Genomic DNA, 19,307 nt, shown 5'->3' on the forward strand with positions numbered 1-19,307 from the left:
ATCTGAACCGATTTCTATATAATTTAGCACATTTGTTTCTAGACTGAATTCGGTCACACATTCCAAATTTCATCGAAATCGGAAAAATATAGCGTGTTTGGTACATAAAATACGTGAAATCGGCCGAAAATATATATGGGAGCTATATCCAAATCGGAACCGATTCCGATATAATTTGGCACACTTATTTTTAGACCGAATTCAGACAAACATTCCAGATTTCATCAAAATCGGACATATATAGCGTGTTTGGTGCAGCAAATACGTGAAATCGGGCGAACATATATATGGGAGCTATATCCAAATCTGAACCGACTTCGATATAATTTAGCTCACTTATTTCTAGACTGAATTCAGTCACACATTCCAAATTTCATCGAAATCGGACATATATAGCGTGTGTGGTACAGGAAATACGTGAAATCGGCCGAAAATATATATGGGAGCTATATCCAAATCCGGACCGATTTTAATATAATTTTGCACACTTATTTACAGACAAAATTCAGTCACACATTCAAAGTTTCATCAATATTGGACGTATATAGCGTGTTTGGTACAGTAAATACGTGAAATCGGGCGAAAATATATATGGGAGCTATATCCAAATCTGAACCGATTTTCACCAAAAGCAATAGCGTTCTTCCTATGGCCAAACAAGTTGTAGTCCCCAATTTTCAGCTGAATCGGACAAAAAATGCGACCTGTACGTTGCGAACAAAAATACATGGACAGACGGACAGACAGACAGACAGACAGACGGACGGACATGCATAAATCGACTCAGAAAGTGATTATATGTATATCCCCAAAAGGAACTATGGGTCTATTTCCTTTCCTTTTGTATGTTACATACAAATGCACAAAGACATAATACCCCTTACCACATAGTGGTGTAGGGTATAAAGACAGGATTTAGTAATCTTTAGCAAGATAGCAGTTGATAACCAAAACAAAACATTGGCGCCAATGCGTGAAAGAAAACCTAACTTCAAAGCAATGAAAAATTTCTTCTTTCAAGCAAAATAAATAAGAAATAATTAATATATTAATAAAATAATCAAAAATTTATCTGAATCGTAATGTTTATAGTACTTTTCCACAAAAATAAGATAAACATTGAGCAGCTGACCATCAGCAGATGATTAAAAAACAGCAGATCGAACTTGCTAAATATTGCTGGGAAAAATTCTTGCAGCGACTTTTAGCAATTTCTCAGCAAACAACCGTCAAAATTGTTCTCTCACTTCGCTCTCTTTTCCTGAACTTTTGTGTAAAAAGGCAGCATTTAGTAACATTTCGTAAGTATAAAATATGACGTAAAAAAAACACACCTAATAGCAGTGTTCCAGAACTAAAAAGTTTTTACAATTTTTACGACTTTTACACATTTTACTCGAAAAAGCGTTCCCGTACACAAAAAAGTTGTAAAATGTTCACTTCTCTTTAAACAAAAATGGCGCTGAATGACGCTCTCTTTAAAAACTTTTTACACGACAAATTTGGGCGAGTAAAAAAATAGTAACATGGTTGCCGGCGTCTGATTGGCTGATACGCCGACTTTGACATTTGTTCCAGTTTTTTGACGTATTTTCCATTTTTCCGTTCCCGAACTTTTTGAAAAAACTTTTTTGTGACAACAATTTTTCTCTATTTCTCTCTTTTACGAGTTTTACTATTAAAAAGTACGAGAACGAAGCTAATATAAACAAAGTTGTCAAAAGATAAATCACACAATATGAAGAATCGGCGGTACTTCTTCTGTGCTTTTGTAAAAATAAATAAAATAACATTCCCCACCAGTTTTTATGCGTTTTGTGCCATTTATTGCTCAAATAATAATAACGATGGGTATTTTCCATTCGTTTATTTCTGGCGTATTCGTTCGTCTGATTTTGTTACGAGAACCAAAAAATTACGAAAATGAAAAGCTTTTATTTGTTTGTCACACGAATATAAACGTAAATTGCAATGAAAACCAAATCGTGTTTTCGTTCATGAAATCGACGAACGAATGGGAAAAACCTTTTTAAAAAACAGGCTGTTAAAGTACGTTAACACTTAGGAAATCGAGTGGATTTCAACAGTCAATTCCTTTGCGCATACGTCAAATTAAATCTTATCTGAAATCCATTGGATCTAATTTGACGTTTACGCAATGTAATTGACAGTTGAAATCAAGTGAATTTCGAAAGTGTAAACATATGCTTGTGCTTGGTTTACATTTACGAAATCCACTCGATTTCAACTGTCAATTCCCTTGCGTATACGTCATGGTACAATTACTTAGCTAGAAACATCGGCGAATTGCTACAACAAAGCAACTTTTTTTGTAATGTAAACTGTCAAAATTTTCGCCAAATGGTTTCTTGTTGTCTCTTTTTATCGCTTGTGTTTGTACAGTGAAGTGAACACATGCTATCTCTTACTTACCGAATCATATGGTTTTTTGTTTTGATTTTTCACGGCGAATTCCTCTTTTTTGACGTTTTAGATTCGATCAGCTGGGCTGAGACATCTACCTAAGTAATTGTACCATGGTATACGTCAAATGAAAACTCATCAGATATCCATTGGATTTCATTTGACGTTTAAGCAATGGAATTGACAGTTGAAATCGAGTGGATTTCGTAAATGTAAATAAGATTTGTAAAAAGTGGCAGTAATTATGCATAAAACATTCCGCGTAGAAGCCCCATAAGATCTATCGCACCGAAGATGCTACCATAGTTAGAAGTTGCCATAATAGATTTTAGCTCTGTTCCTCCTACGTACATAGTTCAGTCAAAATAGACATGCGTACAAGGGGGAAATAGCAAAAATTCCCACAATGCTGAATTTTAGTGGAAAGATAAGGTTTGCCAATGTCTATTTTGACTGGACTATACAATAATCTTCAAGTTTTACCATTTTTTACTTGAAATATGTTTACTACGATTCATATGACAACAGTTCACAACTTTTCACAACTTGACCACTTTTACCATTTTAAAAAGTAAAGGAACAGACCATTTTTGTTTGTCTATTGCAGTGTCCCATTAGTCCCGGTCCACACTAGCGTGAATTTCATTATAAAATTTCATGAAATTAGGCGTTCTTAAATCGAATTCCCCTCTACAGCAATTTTATGATTTTACTCTACTATGGAAGTCGATCTAGAGACGCATAATTTCATGCAATTTTTTCAATGAAATCACTCTAGTGTGGACAGGGACTTACTAGACATTCTTTGTTGTCATTCTATGTTAATACTAGGTCTGTCTGGTTACTCAAAAGTTTAACAATTTGTACAAATTGTTACAGAAAGTTGGTGTTAACTCGCTTGTTCTATGTTAACACTCTGTTCTTCATTGAGAACTTGCAAGTGTTTGCTCGTGAAATAGCTTCTAGCAAGAACTTGCAAGTAACCAGGCACACATAAGCTTTGTTCCAGAACTAAAAATTTTTACAACCATTGCACATTTTACCGGAAAAACCGTTCCCGTACACAAAACATTTGTAAAATGTTCACTTCTCTTTAAACAAATGTGGCGCTGAATGACGCTCTCTTTAAAAACTTTTTACACGACAGTTTTGAGCGTGTAAAAAATAGTAACATGGTTGCCGCTTTCTGATTGGCTGGTAGGCCGACTTTGACATTTGTTCCAGTTTTTTTGACGTTTTTTTCATTTTCCCGTTCCCTTCCTGTTTGAATAAAGTTGTATGTGTATTTCATTTTTCACATTTCGCTCTTTTACTACTTTTAGCATTAAAAAAGTACGGAAACACACATATAATAGCCATGTTCCTTTACATGCAAGAATCTTCAAGTTTCATCTTTTACTCGAAAAGTGTTCCTTTACTTGATGTAAGCATACAATTTTACTACTGTTGCCACTTTTTACCATTTATAGTACTGTTCTTTTACGTGTAAAAATCTTCATGTTTTACCACTTTTTACTAGAAAATCGTTCCTTTACTTCAGGCACCATACAATTCACTTCACATGGGAGCAGTTTACAACTTTTACTTTACTTTTTCAAAGATAAAGGAACATACTATTTAAAAATAAAGGAATAGACCAAATAATATTAATTAATAACAGGTTTTCATTAGAATTTTTGCATCTTTACAGTAGTGGGGAACTCGATCGAATTCTTGTGTTACCCGTTGAAACTTTCACAGAAAACATTTCTGTATTTATGGGTAAGAAGGTAGCTCCTTCACTTTTGTTCTATTCCAGAAAACTATGAAACCCATATTTTACTCCAAGAAACATACAGTTTATATGATAGAAGTTCAAAATATGTACTATGTATTTATTATCACTTTAAAAAGTAAAGGAACAAACAGTATTTAATAGACTTGATAACACAAATGAAACATTTTATTAAAACTTGATTGACGTAAATGTGACTTTATATGTTTCAATTATCTTGGCTCCAGCATTAATATTTGGGCTTTCATTGATAAAAATGAAAAAATTCCATCATATATCAAACACTACTATTACAAACATACACACAATTCAAACTCCTCACGCTATTTTCTTTAACTATTTACAAGTTTTTTATATCATTTAAATTAGCATAAATATTAAATAAATGCCAAAGACCAAATAGTTTCTCGCCCCATATAGCACAATCGTTTTCCTCTTTAAACTAAGATCACGCTTCATTTCACTTTTCAGCATCCATCCATCCGCCAAATGCGAAAAGGGAAAAAAACACATTAATGGTGACAACAATTATGTTGATTTGATGGCTGGCAAGCGAATTTATTGGAGCAACACCATTTAAAACGACGATGATGATGAATGTAAACAGAATAGCCCACCAAAAAAATAGATGTGTAAATAAACAAAGTCTGACAGAAAAGTGTGTTAAGGTCACGGTAACCGGGTATCAACAACAGCGTGCGTTATCATGATCATCTTCATTGTAATTATCTTTGATAAAATCATCTTCACCAGCTATAGCCACAATACTAGGAGTTGCTTTCGGCCATTGAATGAGCTCAGTTTTTTTTAATATGATCAAGTCGTAGTATTTGGAATTTTTAGTTATTATTTTTTTGTTTTTGCAATAAAAAAGATGCATTCAAAAAAATTAATAACCAGTTTGGTCAGTGATCTTAACGTATGACCATAAACTACCTCATAATCTACCTTATGTGGTTACATGACGCGACCACGAACGATGTGGTCGTCAGAAATTGTTTTCATTCCACAATTGTGGTCTTGTTTTTGGAATTCTTCTTTTTTAATAAAATCTCCACCCGTTTCATTTAATAAAAAAAAAAAATGATTGACGGTTAATTGTACAGATCATGTGTGGGTTTGTTGTGGTGGGGGAACCAGAATGAAATTGAATCATTCCTTCCGGAAATTTCAAAAAAAAAAAATGTGTGAAAATGTTGGCATAGGATTCGAGTGAGGGTAAAAATATGAAAAGTGCACACAGGATTAGTTTTGAAAAACATCTTGTATCGATTTCTTAATGTCCAATTACCAAAATGTTCATAGATGGTCGGTCAAACTGTCAGTATGCAATATTTGAGCAAAATTGTCATACAAAACTGATTGGGGTACATACAATTTCAAATTCGCAATTTTTTCATGAAATTGACCTTTGACGTAACTAATAGCTCATTTAGACTAGCCATAAATCCTCAACTGGATTTAATAAATCTAATCAAATTTGAAATGTCAAAAGAAGTTGTTGTAAATTGAATTCGTCTCAAAAAACATACGGCAAATTACAAATTTATTGTTTAATATTGAAAATGTTATTGATGCCGGATTTAAAACTAATCCACTCAATACGAGAATTTATTTTTGGATGGGAAATCTGTAGTGGGATTCTGTAACTCATTTTTGCTGTTACTGACAAAAATCGGTAAAATTAAATCGCAAAATTATGACTAAAAACATAAAGAAAAGTTGGCATCACTGTTTGTGTCGGTAGAGGCTAGCGACTACTTTTTATTCATCGTTAACTTACCGAAAAATTTCGTTAATTATGGAAATTATAAACATTTTAATTTTACCGACAATTATCGATAACAGCAAACATTACCCAGCAAAAAAGTTTGGAAGTAGTGCAATGCAGAGTTAGGATTTCAATACATCTTTAGATGCAGTCCACACGGAGTTATGAAAAATGCACTCCGCTCGATACATTTTAGAAGCACTCGCTTAAAGAACCCTAGCCAGTCGCAGTCTTTTTTTCTGAACACAAGAAAGAGTTTCTAAAATTATAAGAATTTGTTTTAAAAAAATAAAGAAATACAAACTAAAGATACAAAAATTGCTGTGATTCACAGGACGCAAATTATTTTTGAAGTGGAGTTGGAGTTTTTTGGGAATCTGAATTGGAGTTGGAGGAAAAATTAAAAACCATTTGGATGATGAAGCAATATCAGTTGCGGTGTCATAAAAAGCAGAGCAAAGGAAGTAAACTCAGTTACGATCAAATTTAATGGAGAGTTTTTATAATTTGTGTTATTGTAATGAAGTTAATATTCTTTTTTAAACGAATAAGCAATGTATTTTATTTATTTTAGGATATTTGCAATGGCTTGCATTTTATAGCATCTTTAGACTGCATTTAAATTCAATCCAAAACACTACATCAAAGGCTGTGATTTGGATCGAAAATGGAGTGCATCCTAGCTGTGTGCCGTGGAAGCAAAATGGAGTGCATCCTAGCTGCGCGCTCTCTTGTAAAATTCATAGGTGAATTCATAGGAAAAGATGTACTCCAGCGGCAATTGTTCTAGTGATTTAACTGCATCCGCGGATGCAAACTTTTTGCTGGGTAGTTACAGAATCCCACTACTGGTAGATTATCGCCGGATTTACCAAATAAATCCTGATAATGCGCTAAATCCGGCTAATGAGGTCATATCTAAATAGCCTATAAAATGCATTTTACACTTGCACTTAAAACAAGTGTTTTGGGAGTTTACGTCATTTATTTGTCAGTTATTGTATGGAATTGACGACTTAAATGATGCATGTTTTGTAAAACATGCTAAATGTAAAATGGGTTTAATAGTGACAACAAATAACATTGCAAATCCCCATAACCCAACGTTCTCACGAGGCTTAAAATTTAATTAATTAATGAATTGGTAAAACTACTTCCTGGAGAATAAATTTTTGACATCTTAAAGTGTTTACTTTATTGTTGGAGTATCATTAATTGTTTTAACAGCACTCTAATTAATTGTAAATTAGCAATAAAACAATAAATCAAATATCTAAAGAATATTGATACATCATAAATATTGAAGAATAGAGGTAACTTTAAAGAGAAAAAACTTCATAAATCATTCTTGCACTTCTTGAGGGCAATTTTGCCAATCCAATTGCTGTTCTAGTATCTTTATTAGTTAGCCATTATGATGGCATCATCACAGAACCACAAAGGAAAGAAATAAAGCATTAACTCCATGAACCACCAGCAGCAGCAGTTGATGAATAAAATACCGTAACATAACTAAATTAATGTATGAATTGATTCAATTCATCTATTGTCTCAACTCAGCAAGAGTTTTTTTTCTTCTTTTCGATTGGGTGGTGGTACCAACCCAGCTAATGTTGTTGGCATGAAAGATATTTTGAAAAGTTTTTCTATGCTTAAGTTGATAATAAATGGATATAAAATTCGAGTTATATATTTTAGATTTATTTAAAAATATCTATGCTAAAAGTTAGATTTCGCTCAAATATTTGTGAATTGTGACAAGCTTTTCTTTGGCATTGATGTTTAGGCATTAAACACATAGAAGGGAAGGGACTGACAGAACTATACATTCAATGTAATTGAATGTATGGGAAGGGAATGACGAAAGGGAAGGGAACGACGGAGCTATACATTCAATGTAATTGGGAACTTAGAGGAAGTCCACACTATAGTATTTTCAAGAAAGAAATGTCATTCTTAGATCGAGTTCCCTGCTACAGCAAATTCATAAAATTACTCTAGTATGAAACTCGATCTAAGAACGCATATTTCAATGAAATATCCCAGCAAAAAGTTTGCTGGGAGAACATCTTTTTCTATGATTTCACTTATGAATTTTACAAGAGAGCGCGCAGCTAGGATGCACTCTATTTTGCTTCCACAGCACACAGCTAGGATGCACTCCGTTTTCGATCCAAATCACAGCTTTTGATGTAGTCGTTTGGATTGAATTTAAAGGCACTCTTCGGATTGTAGATGCAAGATGCAATTAAAAAGCAAGCCATTGCGAAATATCCCAAAATAAATAAAATTCATTTATTATTTGTGTAAAACAAGAACACAAAGAACTTTATTATATAAACACAAATTAAAAAAAAAAGTTTCCATTAAATTCAATCACATTTGCGCTTACTTCCTCCGTATTCGATTAAATCCAAGTGCATCTGATTTTCTTTCATCATCCTAAAGTTTTTTTTATGTTTCCTTCCCATCACTAGTTCAGCTTTCGACATGGACTCCAACTCCACTCCATTAAAAATTTCCGTCTTGTGAATTACCGCAAAAATTTTCGCAACTTATGTTGTTATTTCTTTATTTTATAACAAATTCTTCGAAATGTATACACCCTTGCTTATCTCTTGAAGAAATGTGTAGGGATCAACCAACTGTTTTTTTCTGTAGGGATCTTACAGCAACTGCTTATAAAATGTATCGCACGGAGTGCATTTTTCATAACTCTGTTGGACTACATCGAAAGATGTTGTGAAATCATAACTCCAATTGTACAACTTCCAAAATTTTTTGCTGTGTTCTTTCATGAAATTATAGCACGGTTACACTATAGCTATTTGCCGGGTTAACCCACTTCATGAGGATTTATTGCTTAATCAGGTCAAATCTGACCAGATTTGCCATACAAAAATTAAATCCTCTCACAGCTGGGTTTATTTTAAATCCGGCACAAATCCACCAAAAATACAGTGTTGTATTCGGTATTTATGCAAAAAAATCCAACTCTACTCTAAAAGTACCAAAAGATGCAACTGTTTTTGCAACAGAGTTTGTCGTGTTTTACACGTTTACGATTGGTCGCATGAGATTTAATGGAGTTAATAAATCTAAAGTTATTTGAAAATCATAAAATTATTTTTTTTTTCATTAGACACTTTTTTTACAAAAAGCAGCTTGATGCCATGATACAAAACTGTATCCCTGTGTGTAAAATATACCAATATGAGCAAAGAGGGGAGGATATCTCATACGAGAAATTTTAAAAGTGTAACACACGACTTTATTAGTTATTTTGTATGTATACGTAAACAATCATCAGCTGACAGTTTATATCCTCGAAAAGCTAAGTGTAACCAGCAAAGATTAACCCACTGGATCTATTAATAAACCCAGTGGGTTAACCTTCAATAGTGTAACCGGGGTATTACTCTAGTGTGGACTTTGACTTAAGGCGCATTTAAACTATACCCTTAAATGATGATAAGCCCAAATTACATCTGGGAGGTTTTATGAAACATGCGTCATTTTAGTTGTCAATTCCATAGAAAATCTGTCAAACAAATGCCATATTTGCCGCATACTTCTTTTAGGTGCAAGTACAAAGTAAGTTATAAAGTGTGTTAATTCGATTTATTTGACGTAAAATCTATGAAAAAATCGGACTCAATATAATTATTAATCTTGTTTTCGACCTACTTGTAATATGCAAAATAGGAGAAAGGAGTAGGTAAACTTACATACAGATAATCTTTTACTTTTGACATTTTCTTTTAAACTTTTTGAGACAAGGAAGATATCCACACAACGCTTCACATTGTAAAGACATTAGTTTCACATAATGCTATATTGGCGTTATATTGTTGGTAATGATGGTTGGGTTTTTGGGTGTATGTTCTTCATTTAAAATGTATTGGCGCAATATGTCATGCGATTGTGGATTGTTGGAAGTAATGTTGTTTTGTTTTTGTAGGTAGCGGCAAACTTTTGATTATGATTTGTGATCCATTGTGTTGCGCTGAGGTAAATCTGTGATTTGTTTTGGTGGCCCATCACACAAAATAGTTGAATACTATTTTAAATTGTGAATATTATTATCATCATCAGCAGCAGTATTATTATTTAATAACAATTAAACTGCAATCCAATCTTCCATACCTAAAATTGAATTGTTGCTATTAAAATGATGAAGAAGGCATTTGATATGGGTAATGTGAATATAGCTTCATGATTGCTGGGCTACACCATGTGGAAGAAGTGTGGATAATTTGAATGAAGCAATCATTTGTCTTTTGTTTTGCTATAATAATTGCATTTTAAAAAAATGATGAACAGCTTGAGACAAGTCTAATAGTGTGAATCAAATGGGAAGCGCTTTATATCCATCATTTGATATGAAATGGGATTTGTTTTGAAATGTATAAATTTTCACTTCTATTTGTAGAAACAATTCTATTTGTCAGATTAAAAAGATAACTTTAAGGCTAAACGTATAGCCTTAAACTCGAGAATTCCAATTATAATAGTAAGGTTTATTTGCTCATGTGCTAAATTAAGTAGAAAACGTTAAGGCTATATACATATTTTGTTGTGTAGATTTCTAAAGACACTAAAGGTTGGTTTAGACGATGATTAAGTACATAATTTATTAATTTGAATTTGCTAAATCGGGCATACCTATATTGTATGACGTTGACATACCTATATTGTATGAAAATGACATCTTTAATCCACTGGATTTGCTAAATCAGGCATAGTCTAAACGTACTGTAAGGGCCACTATCCCAAGTTGCATTTAGTTATTTTTGTTATTAAATAAGTCCATATTTACATTAGGCAATTTTCCTTGCGTCAATTGTCAATTTGATGGAGAGAGAGGTGGGGCATATGGTAACCCTTTGGCTCTCAGCACCCTCTCTCACCGACAAACTGACAATTGCCACAAGGAAAATTGCCAAATGTAAATATGGACTAATAATGGAATTCATCAGAGCTCTGGTAGAATTTAAAAGCTTTGCCACTTTTTAATCGATCTTCTTTAGCTTAAAAATTAAATTATCAGAAGATAATAAGCTTTGGACGCTTTACAGTCAAACATTTATAGGTATTATATGTATGCGATAATGAATTGGGCATGTGACCAGACATTTTCACATGCAATATACACAATTAGTAATGTCCAATTTACATCTAATACCCCGTTTATACTATACTCGATTTAGCAAATCCAGTGGATTCATACAATACAATATATACATGTTTATATTATAGCCTTTTGCGGGGTTAACCTTCTTAATGAGGATTTATTTGACGTATACGCAAAGGAATTGGCATTTTAAACCTAGTGGGTTTGCTAAATCCGGTTATATATAAACGTACTATAATGCACTTAATCAACGTATAAGTGTATAGTCTAAACCAACTTTCATTTTTAATTCGAGTAAATCAAAAACTTCCATCGTGTTCTGTGTGATACTTTAAGCAGCTTTTAATCAAACATGTTTTATAAATCATGCGTCATTAAAATTGTCAATTCCATTGAATTTCTGTCAAATAAATGACATAGTATTTGTACCAAATACTGGTTTTATGTACAAGTGTAAATTAGGTTTAAGCCTGTATGTAAAGACCATGGCACAATAATACAGGTACAGCTGATCTTCATACCAGTTGTCAAAATGCATTATTGTGAATAACATCACATACAAAATGTAAACATGCAATTCACAGTAATGCATTATTGTGAGCAAATTTGACGTTTTACATGATTTGATGTAACACCTTCTTATTCCACCATGGTAAAGCCTAAAACAGCTGTGTTTGATTAAGACTACGTTTACATTATTCTATTCTTTTATTTGCTTACATTCCTTACACATTTACCTATATCTCTATGACTTAAACCAATTCAACCCAATGTGCATTATTTAAACCTTCACATATATGTACATACATATGTATGTATGCTAAAACAAAACATACATGTATGTATGTAATGTACATCCGGATGTTTATGTTAAAGGCGCCAATTAGCCATTAATTTATGTTAAATATCAATTGAAAAGTTCAAGTTTTCTCATTAACAATCCAATCATCTGCTCATTACGTTATTGTAATTCATTCCTTCAGCTGGCATTTTCTTCTTAGTCATCAAAAATGTAATTACTATGGAAATCTTTTGTTAGACAACTTATTTATAAATGCAATATTGTAGTTCAGAAAAGAAGTTGGATCATGAAGAGAAGATTTAATGATACTTTATTATTATTTTGTTCGATATCAAAGAAAATATACCTTTACTAATTACATTTTGTTTAGATTTTATTTTAGATATCTGTACAGAATATACCCGAGGTTTAGGGGACATGTAAACGTGCTATAAAACAAATGCAACTAATAGTACGGCTACACAAGAGTTTTATGCCGGGTTAACCCACTTCGATAGGATTTATTTGACGTTTGCGCTTGGAATTGACATTTGAAATCCAAACCCACTGGGTTAATCTGGTTAAGTGTAACGGGGTATAATGCCATGGTAATATTGCCGTCCATTATAAGGATGCAAGTCAATACAAGGAGCTCGATTGAGGGTGCATATATTGCATAAAAAAGTTCCAAAAATATCATGATGGGATTTTTAGATATTTCAAAATTAAAAAAAACCAAAAACGGATTCAAGTGAGCAACCATTTGTGACATATTATTGGAATTTTCGATCAACGGCATGCAAGTTATCATGACTCTACTGTATTTTCCGACGTAGTCTCGCTAAATACTTTTGACAAATTATGTATAGTAAATCTAGTGTAGATTTCTATAATAACTGTTATAACTTCAGGCTAATTCTAACCTAAAAAACTTACTATACTTGATTTGATTGAGTGCTTAAAGTTTATCTTATCCATACTCACCAAAAATGTTATTAAAACAGACGATGAAATAAAGATGTCACATTTGTCAAATGCCAAAATATTTGGTATGCCACCCAGTTTTTCATTTTTATTGTGATACCCCATTTAGTATTGACCGATATATATGTATATATATACACATATCTTTCATTATTGTTATGATAATTTTTTTAACATAATGATCAACTGGTTTGGCATTTGTTTATATTTCTTTGTTTTTTGTTTAGACAAATAAATATTGCTATACGGATATTAATTTATCAGCGGATATTCTTAGATATTTGTTTAGTTTTTGAATTCGATGCATATTTAGTTCCGTTTGCAAAGGACTTTTTGCGTGCAGAAACTTAAAAAAATTGCATTGTGTGAATTTCCTGTAAGACTAAAGGGTGAAATAGAGAACAACGACTAAATTTCAAAGTGGCTTTAATAGCATTTACACAAAACGAATTTTAATAAAATGGTCTTTGCTTTATTTCTCCGCTTTCCGAAGCCAACAATAGTCCCCGTCCACACTATAGTAATTTCATTGAAAACAAATTCATGAAATTATGCGTCTCTAGATCGAGTTCCATAGTATAGTAATATCATGAAATTGCTGTAGAGGGGAACTCGATCTAAGAACACCTAATTTCAGGTCATTTTTTCAATGAGATTACTTTAGTGTGGACCGGGACATAGAGCATAACGACCGTGAAATCTGGTCTGTCATTTCTTTACAATTTGGCATTTGAAAAGCGAAGAAATGAAGGGAAGAGTTGACTGAATTTTGGCATATTTGTTGTCAATTTCATTAAATATCTGTCAAATAAATGACGTATTTGCCGAATAAGCTTATTTTACAAGGCGTTTCCGCCAGACAATTTGGCTTAAAATACAACTGTGATTTACTAACACATACATTTGTCGGCTGTCTCCCAGTTGTCCATCATTTTTTTACAGACAGTCGGGTTAACAAATTTTTGACATTTTCGTAAAAATAAGTGAGATAATAATTTAAAAGTGTTGAAAACAAAAGAACATGGCCAGAAACAAAATATGTGAATGAAAAACGAAAAGAAATCGAACATTTTCATTCATAGTTTTACAACTGTTTTTGCAGTTGTCTGAACGCCTACGTCACACAGGGAAGTTTTGGGTTTTTGACAATCAATACGTGTACTCAACTGTCCTGTCATGTATTAACGCAAGATTAGTTCGAGGCATGGTGGAATTAGAAGGTGTTACATCAAATCATGTAAAACGTCAAATTATCTCACAATAATGCATTACTGTGAATTGCTTGTTAACATTTTGTATGTGATTTTATTCACAATAACGCATTTTGACAACTGGTATGAAGATCAGCTGTTTTTGGCGTTACACCTTATTATTCCACCATGGTTCGAGGGTATGAAATAAAATTTATGAAAGAAAATATTGTTTGGAGAAGGTAGTGGAAAAGACTTTGACATCCAATCAATAGTAAAGCGAAATTTCTCTGCATGTACCCGAAAAAGGTTTATATGACCAAATTGCAACTGACTTTTTTGTGGGTACTAACGTCACACGAATGGCACGATCGCAGATGAGGCAAAAAAAGGTGTTAACAGCTAAACACAGCAAAAAACCCACAATAAATAATAACAACAATAATGACAGCAACAACAACATTAACAACAAGTTGAAAATCATTAATAGTGACGTTAGAATGTAAATACAATGCCAAAGAAAAAGAAGAGACGCCTGTAGTTAGCAGAGATGCATGGCAATTAAATTCGCAAAATTCCAACAAGGCACAAACAACAAACCGGCTATATGTGTAATAGAAACAACAAACTGAAAACAACAACAATGGGCAATAAGTCTAATTAAATGGAATACATTAGGACAATTTTTTTTTGTTTCATAGGCGGCGTAATTTACAAAAAAAAATCTTAAAGCAAAACAACATTGCAGTAACTTTTTTTTGAGTTATTTAAAATAATTTAAAAATAATATTAATTATTTGTTATCTTCAACATCCGAAAGGTGTTAAAATAATCTTCAATTTACACTTTCATTGTTTTAATATTCATAATTTTGTGAAAAGCCACTTCCTCAAAATTCGAAACTTAATTTCCATATCTGAGACATCTGACAACTGATCGTCATCGAAATTTGACATGGATTATCAAATATGTTTGGTATGCTAATAATAGCAACCATTAAATAAGTTATTGTCGGTGTTTACAGATAAGGAAGGAGGATGATGCTCCTCTGCTGGCTGACTGACTGTTAACAACGGTACGCTTGTCATCAACGTTCAATGCATATCTTCTCTTCAAACATTAGTTTTTTGAATGACAGCTACAGAAAAAAATAAAATTGGCAATAACGTCAAATGTTACCAAAAAAAACGAATTTGTTTAGTCATTGCAGCAGAAGAGGTAGCTGTCAATGGTTTGAAGTTAATTCGCTAAGGTTCAATTTTGACACTGAAAGAAACAGGTGGTTTAAACTCGGTTTTTTTAAGATTTTTGGAGTAATCGTAGCTGAAGGGAGATCTTTCTTCTCCACTTACTTCCAATAACTCAAAAATTGCTTATGGATGTTTTATTTTATGGTTTATATGATATATTCACATATTTACGTCGAATAAGTCTACTAACTGTACAATGTAAGCCTACTATAATGCAAGGACTTTTCGTTTCTCTTCTTACAAAATATCGCCTCATAAAGGAAATGGATTTCTTTTACATCAATAAATAAATAGTCTCTAGCATAGTATCGAGTGTATTTAATTTTCCAATTATATTGCACATAAAGCGTTATTTACATCTAACAAGCTTTATAAAACATGCGTCATTTAAGTTGTAATTTCCATAGAATATCCGTCATAAGTGTGAAGTTAGTTTAATTGTTCGTTTAAATTTATTGATCTCCTAGATTCCAAACGTCAATTGCATAGCGTATACGTCAAATAAATTCTCGTTATAAATCCACTGTATTTTATTTGACATATACATATGCTGTGGAATAGACATTTGAAATCGAGTGGATATACGAAATAATAAACTGTGGATATACGAAATATAAACTTACTATAAGTCAAATAAATTCCTTTAGTCGAAGGTCACACTAGAGTGTTTCAGTGTAAGTCCCAATTTACATTAGGCGAGTTTACTTGCGGCAATTGTCAGTTTGTAGGTGAGAGAGTGCTGAGAGGCAAGGAGTTACCATATGCCTCACCTCTCTCTCCTACAAAATGACAATTGCCGCAAGTAAACTCGCCCAATGTAAATTGGGACAAACAATTTCATGAAAACAAGGGTTCCTAGGTCGAGTTTCACAATAGAATGATATCATAAAGTTGCTGTAGTGGGGAACTCGATCTATAAATACCTAAAAGTTTCAATGAAACCACTCTAGTGTGACCTTCGACTTATGAGGACTTATTTGATGTAAATGCACGTTATCCCGGCCCCAATATAAACATGATATATGTCTTGTTTTGGTTTTACTATACATCCCTATTGGAAAACCAAAAATGTATTTTCATTGAAACCCATACATATAAATTTGGGCTCTTCACAACCTACCTTTCTTTAAAAAGTTTGAAACTCTCTTTATTTTATTTTTCTCTCAGTGTATTTACCCTTACTAACTTAACAGATCACAGAATCACCCAAGTGCTAAACTGCGACAAAGCAAAACCGCACCACCACCACCACCAACCAACCACCTTCATCATTAACAGACTTGAGAGCAGACCTGAAGTAGTTGGCAGCAACAGGCAGCAGCTTAAGTAAACGCCACCGCTTGAAGATGTTTAGAAGCTTAACTTTATTAATACACTAGTCGCATTGCGGTACGGACGTAAATTTTTTAAAACGGTCTCTTGGGCAATACACCAAGTACTCGACGACGACAAACACATTATTTAACATTTTTTCGCACAAATAATTTAATTAAAATTTTGAATCTCAAAAGCAAACTCTGTGGGTGTTACAACACAAAGTTTCAAATGTGTTTTAAAATAGTATAACAAAAAAATATCATATTGGGTCTTTTTTTTAAAAAGCCCCAAATCATAATCATAACTATTTCGTGTTTGAAGTAAAAAGAAAAAATTATAATTAATCTTAGGAAAAAAACAAAAAGTTAAAATAAAATATCACGAAATCTTACGAAAACAAAAAAGAAATACAACCACAGATTAAGTGTAAAATTGAAAAAAAAAAACAGAAATAAGAAAAACATCAACGAATCTCTAGAGACGTGCGCCAGCCAAAATGATGATGTCTACGACGACGCCCCCGCCTTTACAAAGAAGTGGCTTTTCCAAGGGAAAAGCCCTTTTGAGCATGCGCAGTTTGTTGTTTACAATGGTGATAATAACAACGGTTATTTGGAATAACAGTGTCGTTAATGGAGCCCCTGCAAAACTTGGTATTTGTCAAAACAAAAAATAGTTGTTTTCCGCCTTCTTTTCTTCTCTATCGCTGTGATGCTTCTTCTGGAAAATCTGTGTTTTTAGGGGTATTTTAATGGGGTTTTACAGATGTTTATCTAATTTAACTACATACAATCTTGTAATTTTTGCTGCCTGTATTAACATTACACTGCCAATCATTTGAATAGAGTCACGTAGCAAGACTTAACCATGATGAAATTATAAGGTGGCGTAAAACGGCCAGCTGATTGGTTTCAATCTGTCAAATATTTTGTTATTGTGAATAAATTGTATGAAAACGTAAACAAACATTTTGACATATTGAAGAATTTTCGGCCAAAATAGAGTTGTTGTTGTGCTACTTACGTGACCTGTTAAATAGATCTTGGACTTAACATACTTTTGCAGGAATTACGGAAAACTGTTTACTCTGTCACAGTAATGCTAGGTTTACATTTACGAAATCCACTCGATTTCAACTGCAAATTCCATTGTTTAAATGTCAAATGAAATCCAATGGATTTTAGATAAGATTTCTTTTGACGTATACGCAGTTGAAATCGTGTGGATTTCGTAAATGTAAACCAAGCATAAGTTTTCATTAATAAACGAATAACCAGTACAGAATAATGACCATAGTAACTACCTCTCATGTAAATGTATATTAATTTAAATGAAATAAAGGGACTAGGTAACATATCAAATTTAAATTTATAAAGGTTGTAAAAGATAATTACCACTCATGTAAACGTAGCATATGTTAAAGGAAATAAAGGGATTAGGCGACATATCAAATTTAAGCTGTAAAAAACTTTGCGTATTGTGGTAAAATATGATTTAATTGATATTCGGATATGAGGGTTTTCGGTAAACCTGCCTAGAATTGGTTAATTTCTCATCGTATATTATTATAGAACGTTTACGTATAACTGGATTTAAATTGTCAATTCCATTGCGTATACTTCAAATATATCCCCATAAAAATATATGTGTATGGGTTTTATAGTAAGTTTACATTTACGAAATCCACTCGATTTCAACTGTCAATTCCATTGATTAAAGGTCAAACGAACCAATGGATTTCAGATGAGTTTTTATTTGACGTATACGACAAGGAATTGACAGTTGAAATCGAGTGGATTTCGTAAATCTAAACCAAGCATTAGGATAAATTAAATATATGTAGTTATTTAACGACCCATCAAATTAAAACCTTATAGGCCATTTAGATATTAGTTCATTAGCCGGATTTACCGTATTACCAGGATTTATTTGTTAAACCCGGTCATAATCGATCAGAATTACCATACAAAAATAAATCCTCACTTGGTTTAGCAAATCCAGTGGATTTAAGTAGTCATTTTCATACAATATATGTAGAATAAATCGAGATAATGTACTTAGTACTACAGTTACATTAGAGTTTCTTGCCGGGCTAACCCACTTCATGAGGATTTATTTGACTTTTGCGCTATGGAATTGACATTTGAAACCCAAATAAATTGGGTTAATCCGGTTAAGTGTAACCGGGATATACTCATCGTATAAGTCTATAGTCTAAACCAAGTTTACGTGTTTGGAGACTCGCAAACGTGTCTAGTGGCGATGGCAAAAGAATGCAATATACTTTTTTGTTTGCTGTTGTATATATTAGAGTTGGGCAATCTAGTTCCCGGAGCGGTCCGATCCTATTAGTTCCTTTTCCCAGAAGGAACTAGTTCCTTAATATAATTCCATAGTTCCAAATAGTTCTGAGACCGATATAGTTCAACGAATCTTACTCTTTCATCCTTCTTGTCGTTCCAAATAGTTCCGAGACCGAAATAGTTCAACGAATCTTCCTCTTTCGTCGCTCTTTTTGTTTCCCTTGGTCCAAATAGTTTCGAGACCGAAATGTTTTCTTGGATGAATGACAATAATAAAAATAAATAAATTGCAGCAAAAAGCAGCAAAGACGAATGATCGGCTTTAAATTGAAGGAACGAGAAGAACGAAAGGAACTATATGAACTAAAGGAACTATATA

General features: G+C 32.8%; 1 protein-coding gene across 2 annotated transcripts in view; it reads left to right on the plus strand.

Annotated features, from left to right (window-relative positions):
- Positions 1–16,661: 16,661 nt before the first annotated feature.
- Positions 16,662–19,307, plus strand: part of flap (flapper) — a 29,604-nt gene continuing 26,958 nt past the window's right edge. Inside the window, exon 1 of one of the 2 annotated variants that reach the window (XM_073957586.1) lies at positions 16,662–17,278. In XM_073957586.1, the coding sequence (XP_073813687.1) occupies positions 17,122–17,278 (157 nt within the window). In that variant the 5' untranslated portion in view covers positions 16,662–17,121. The remainder of the gene's footprint in view (positions 17,279–19,307) is intronic. The other variant, XM_073957587.1, reaches the window with a different exon arrangement.

This window comes from Musca autumnalis, unplaced genomic scaffold (assembly GCF_047663935.1).
Source record: "Musca autumnalis isolate F117 unplaced genomic scaffold, ASM4766393v1 scaffold_5, whole genome shotgun sequence".
Classification (NCBI taxonomy): domain Eukaryota; kingdom Metazoa; phylum Arthropoda; class Insecta; order Diptera; family Muscidae; genus Musca; species Musca autumnalis.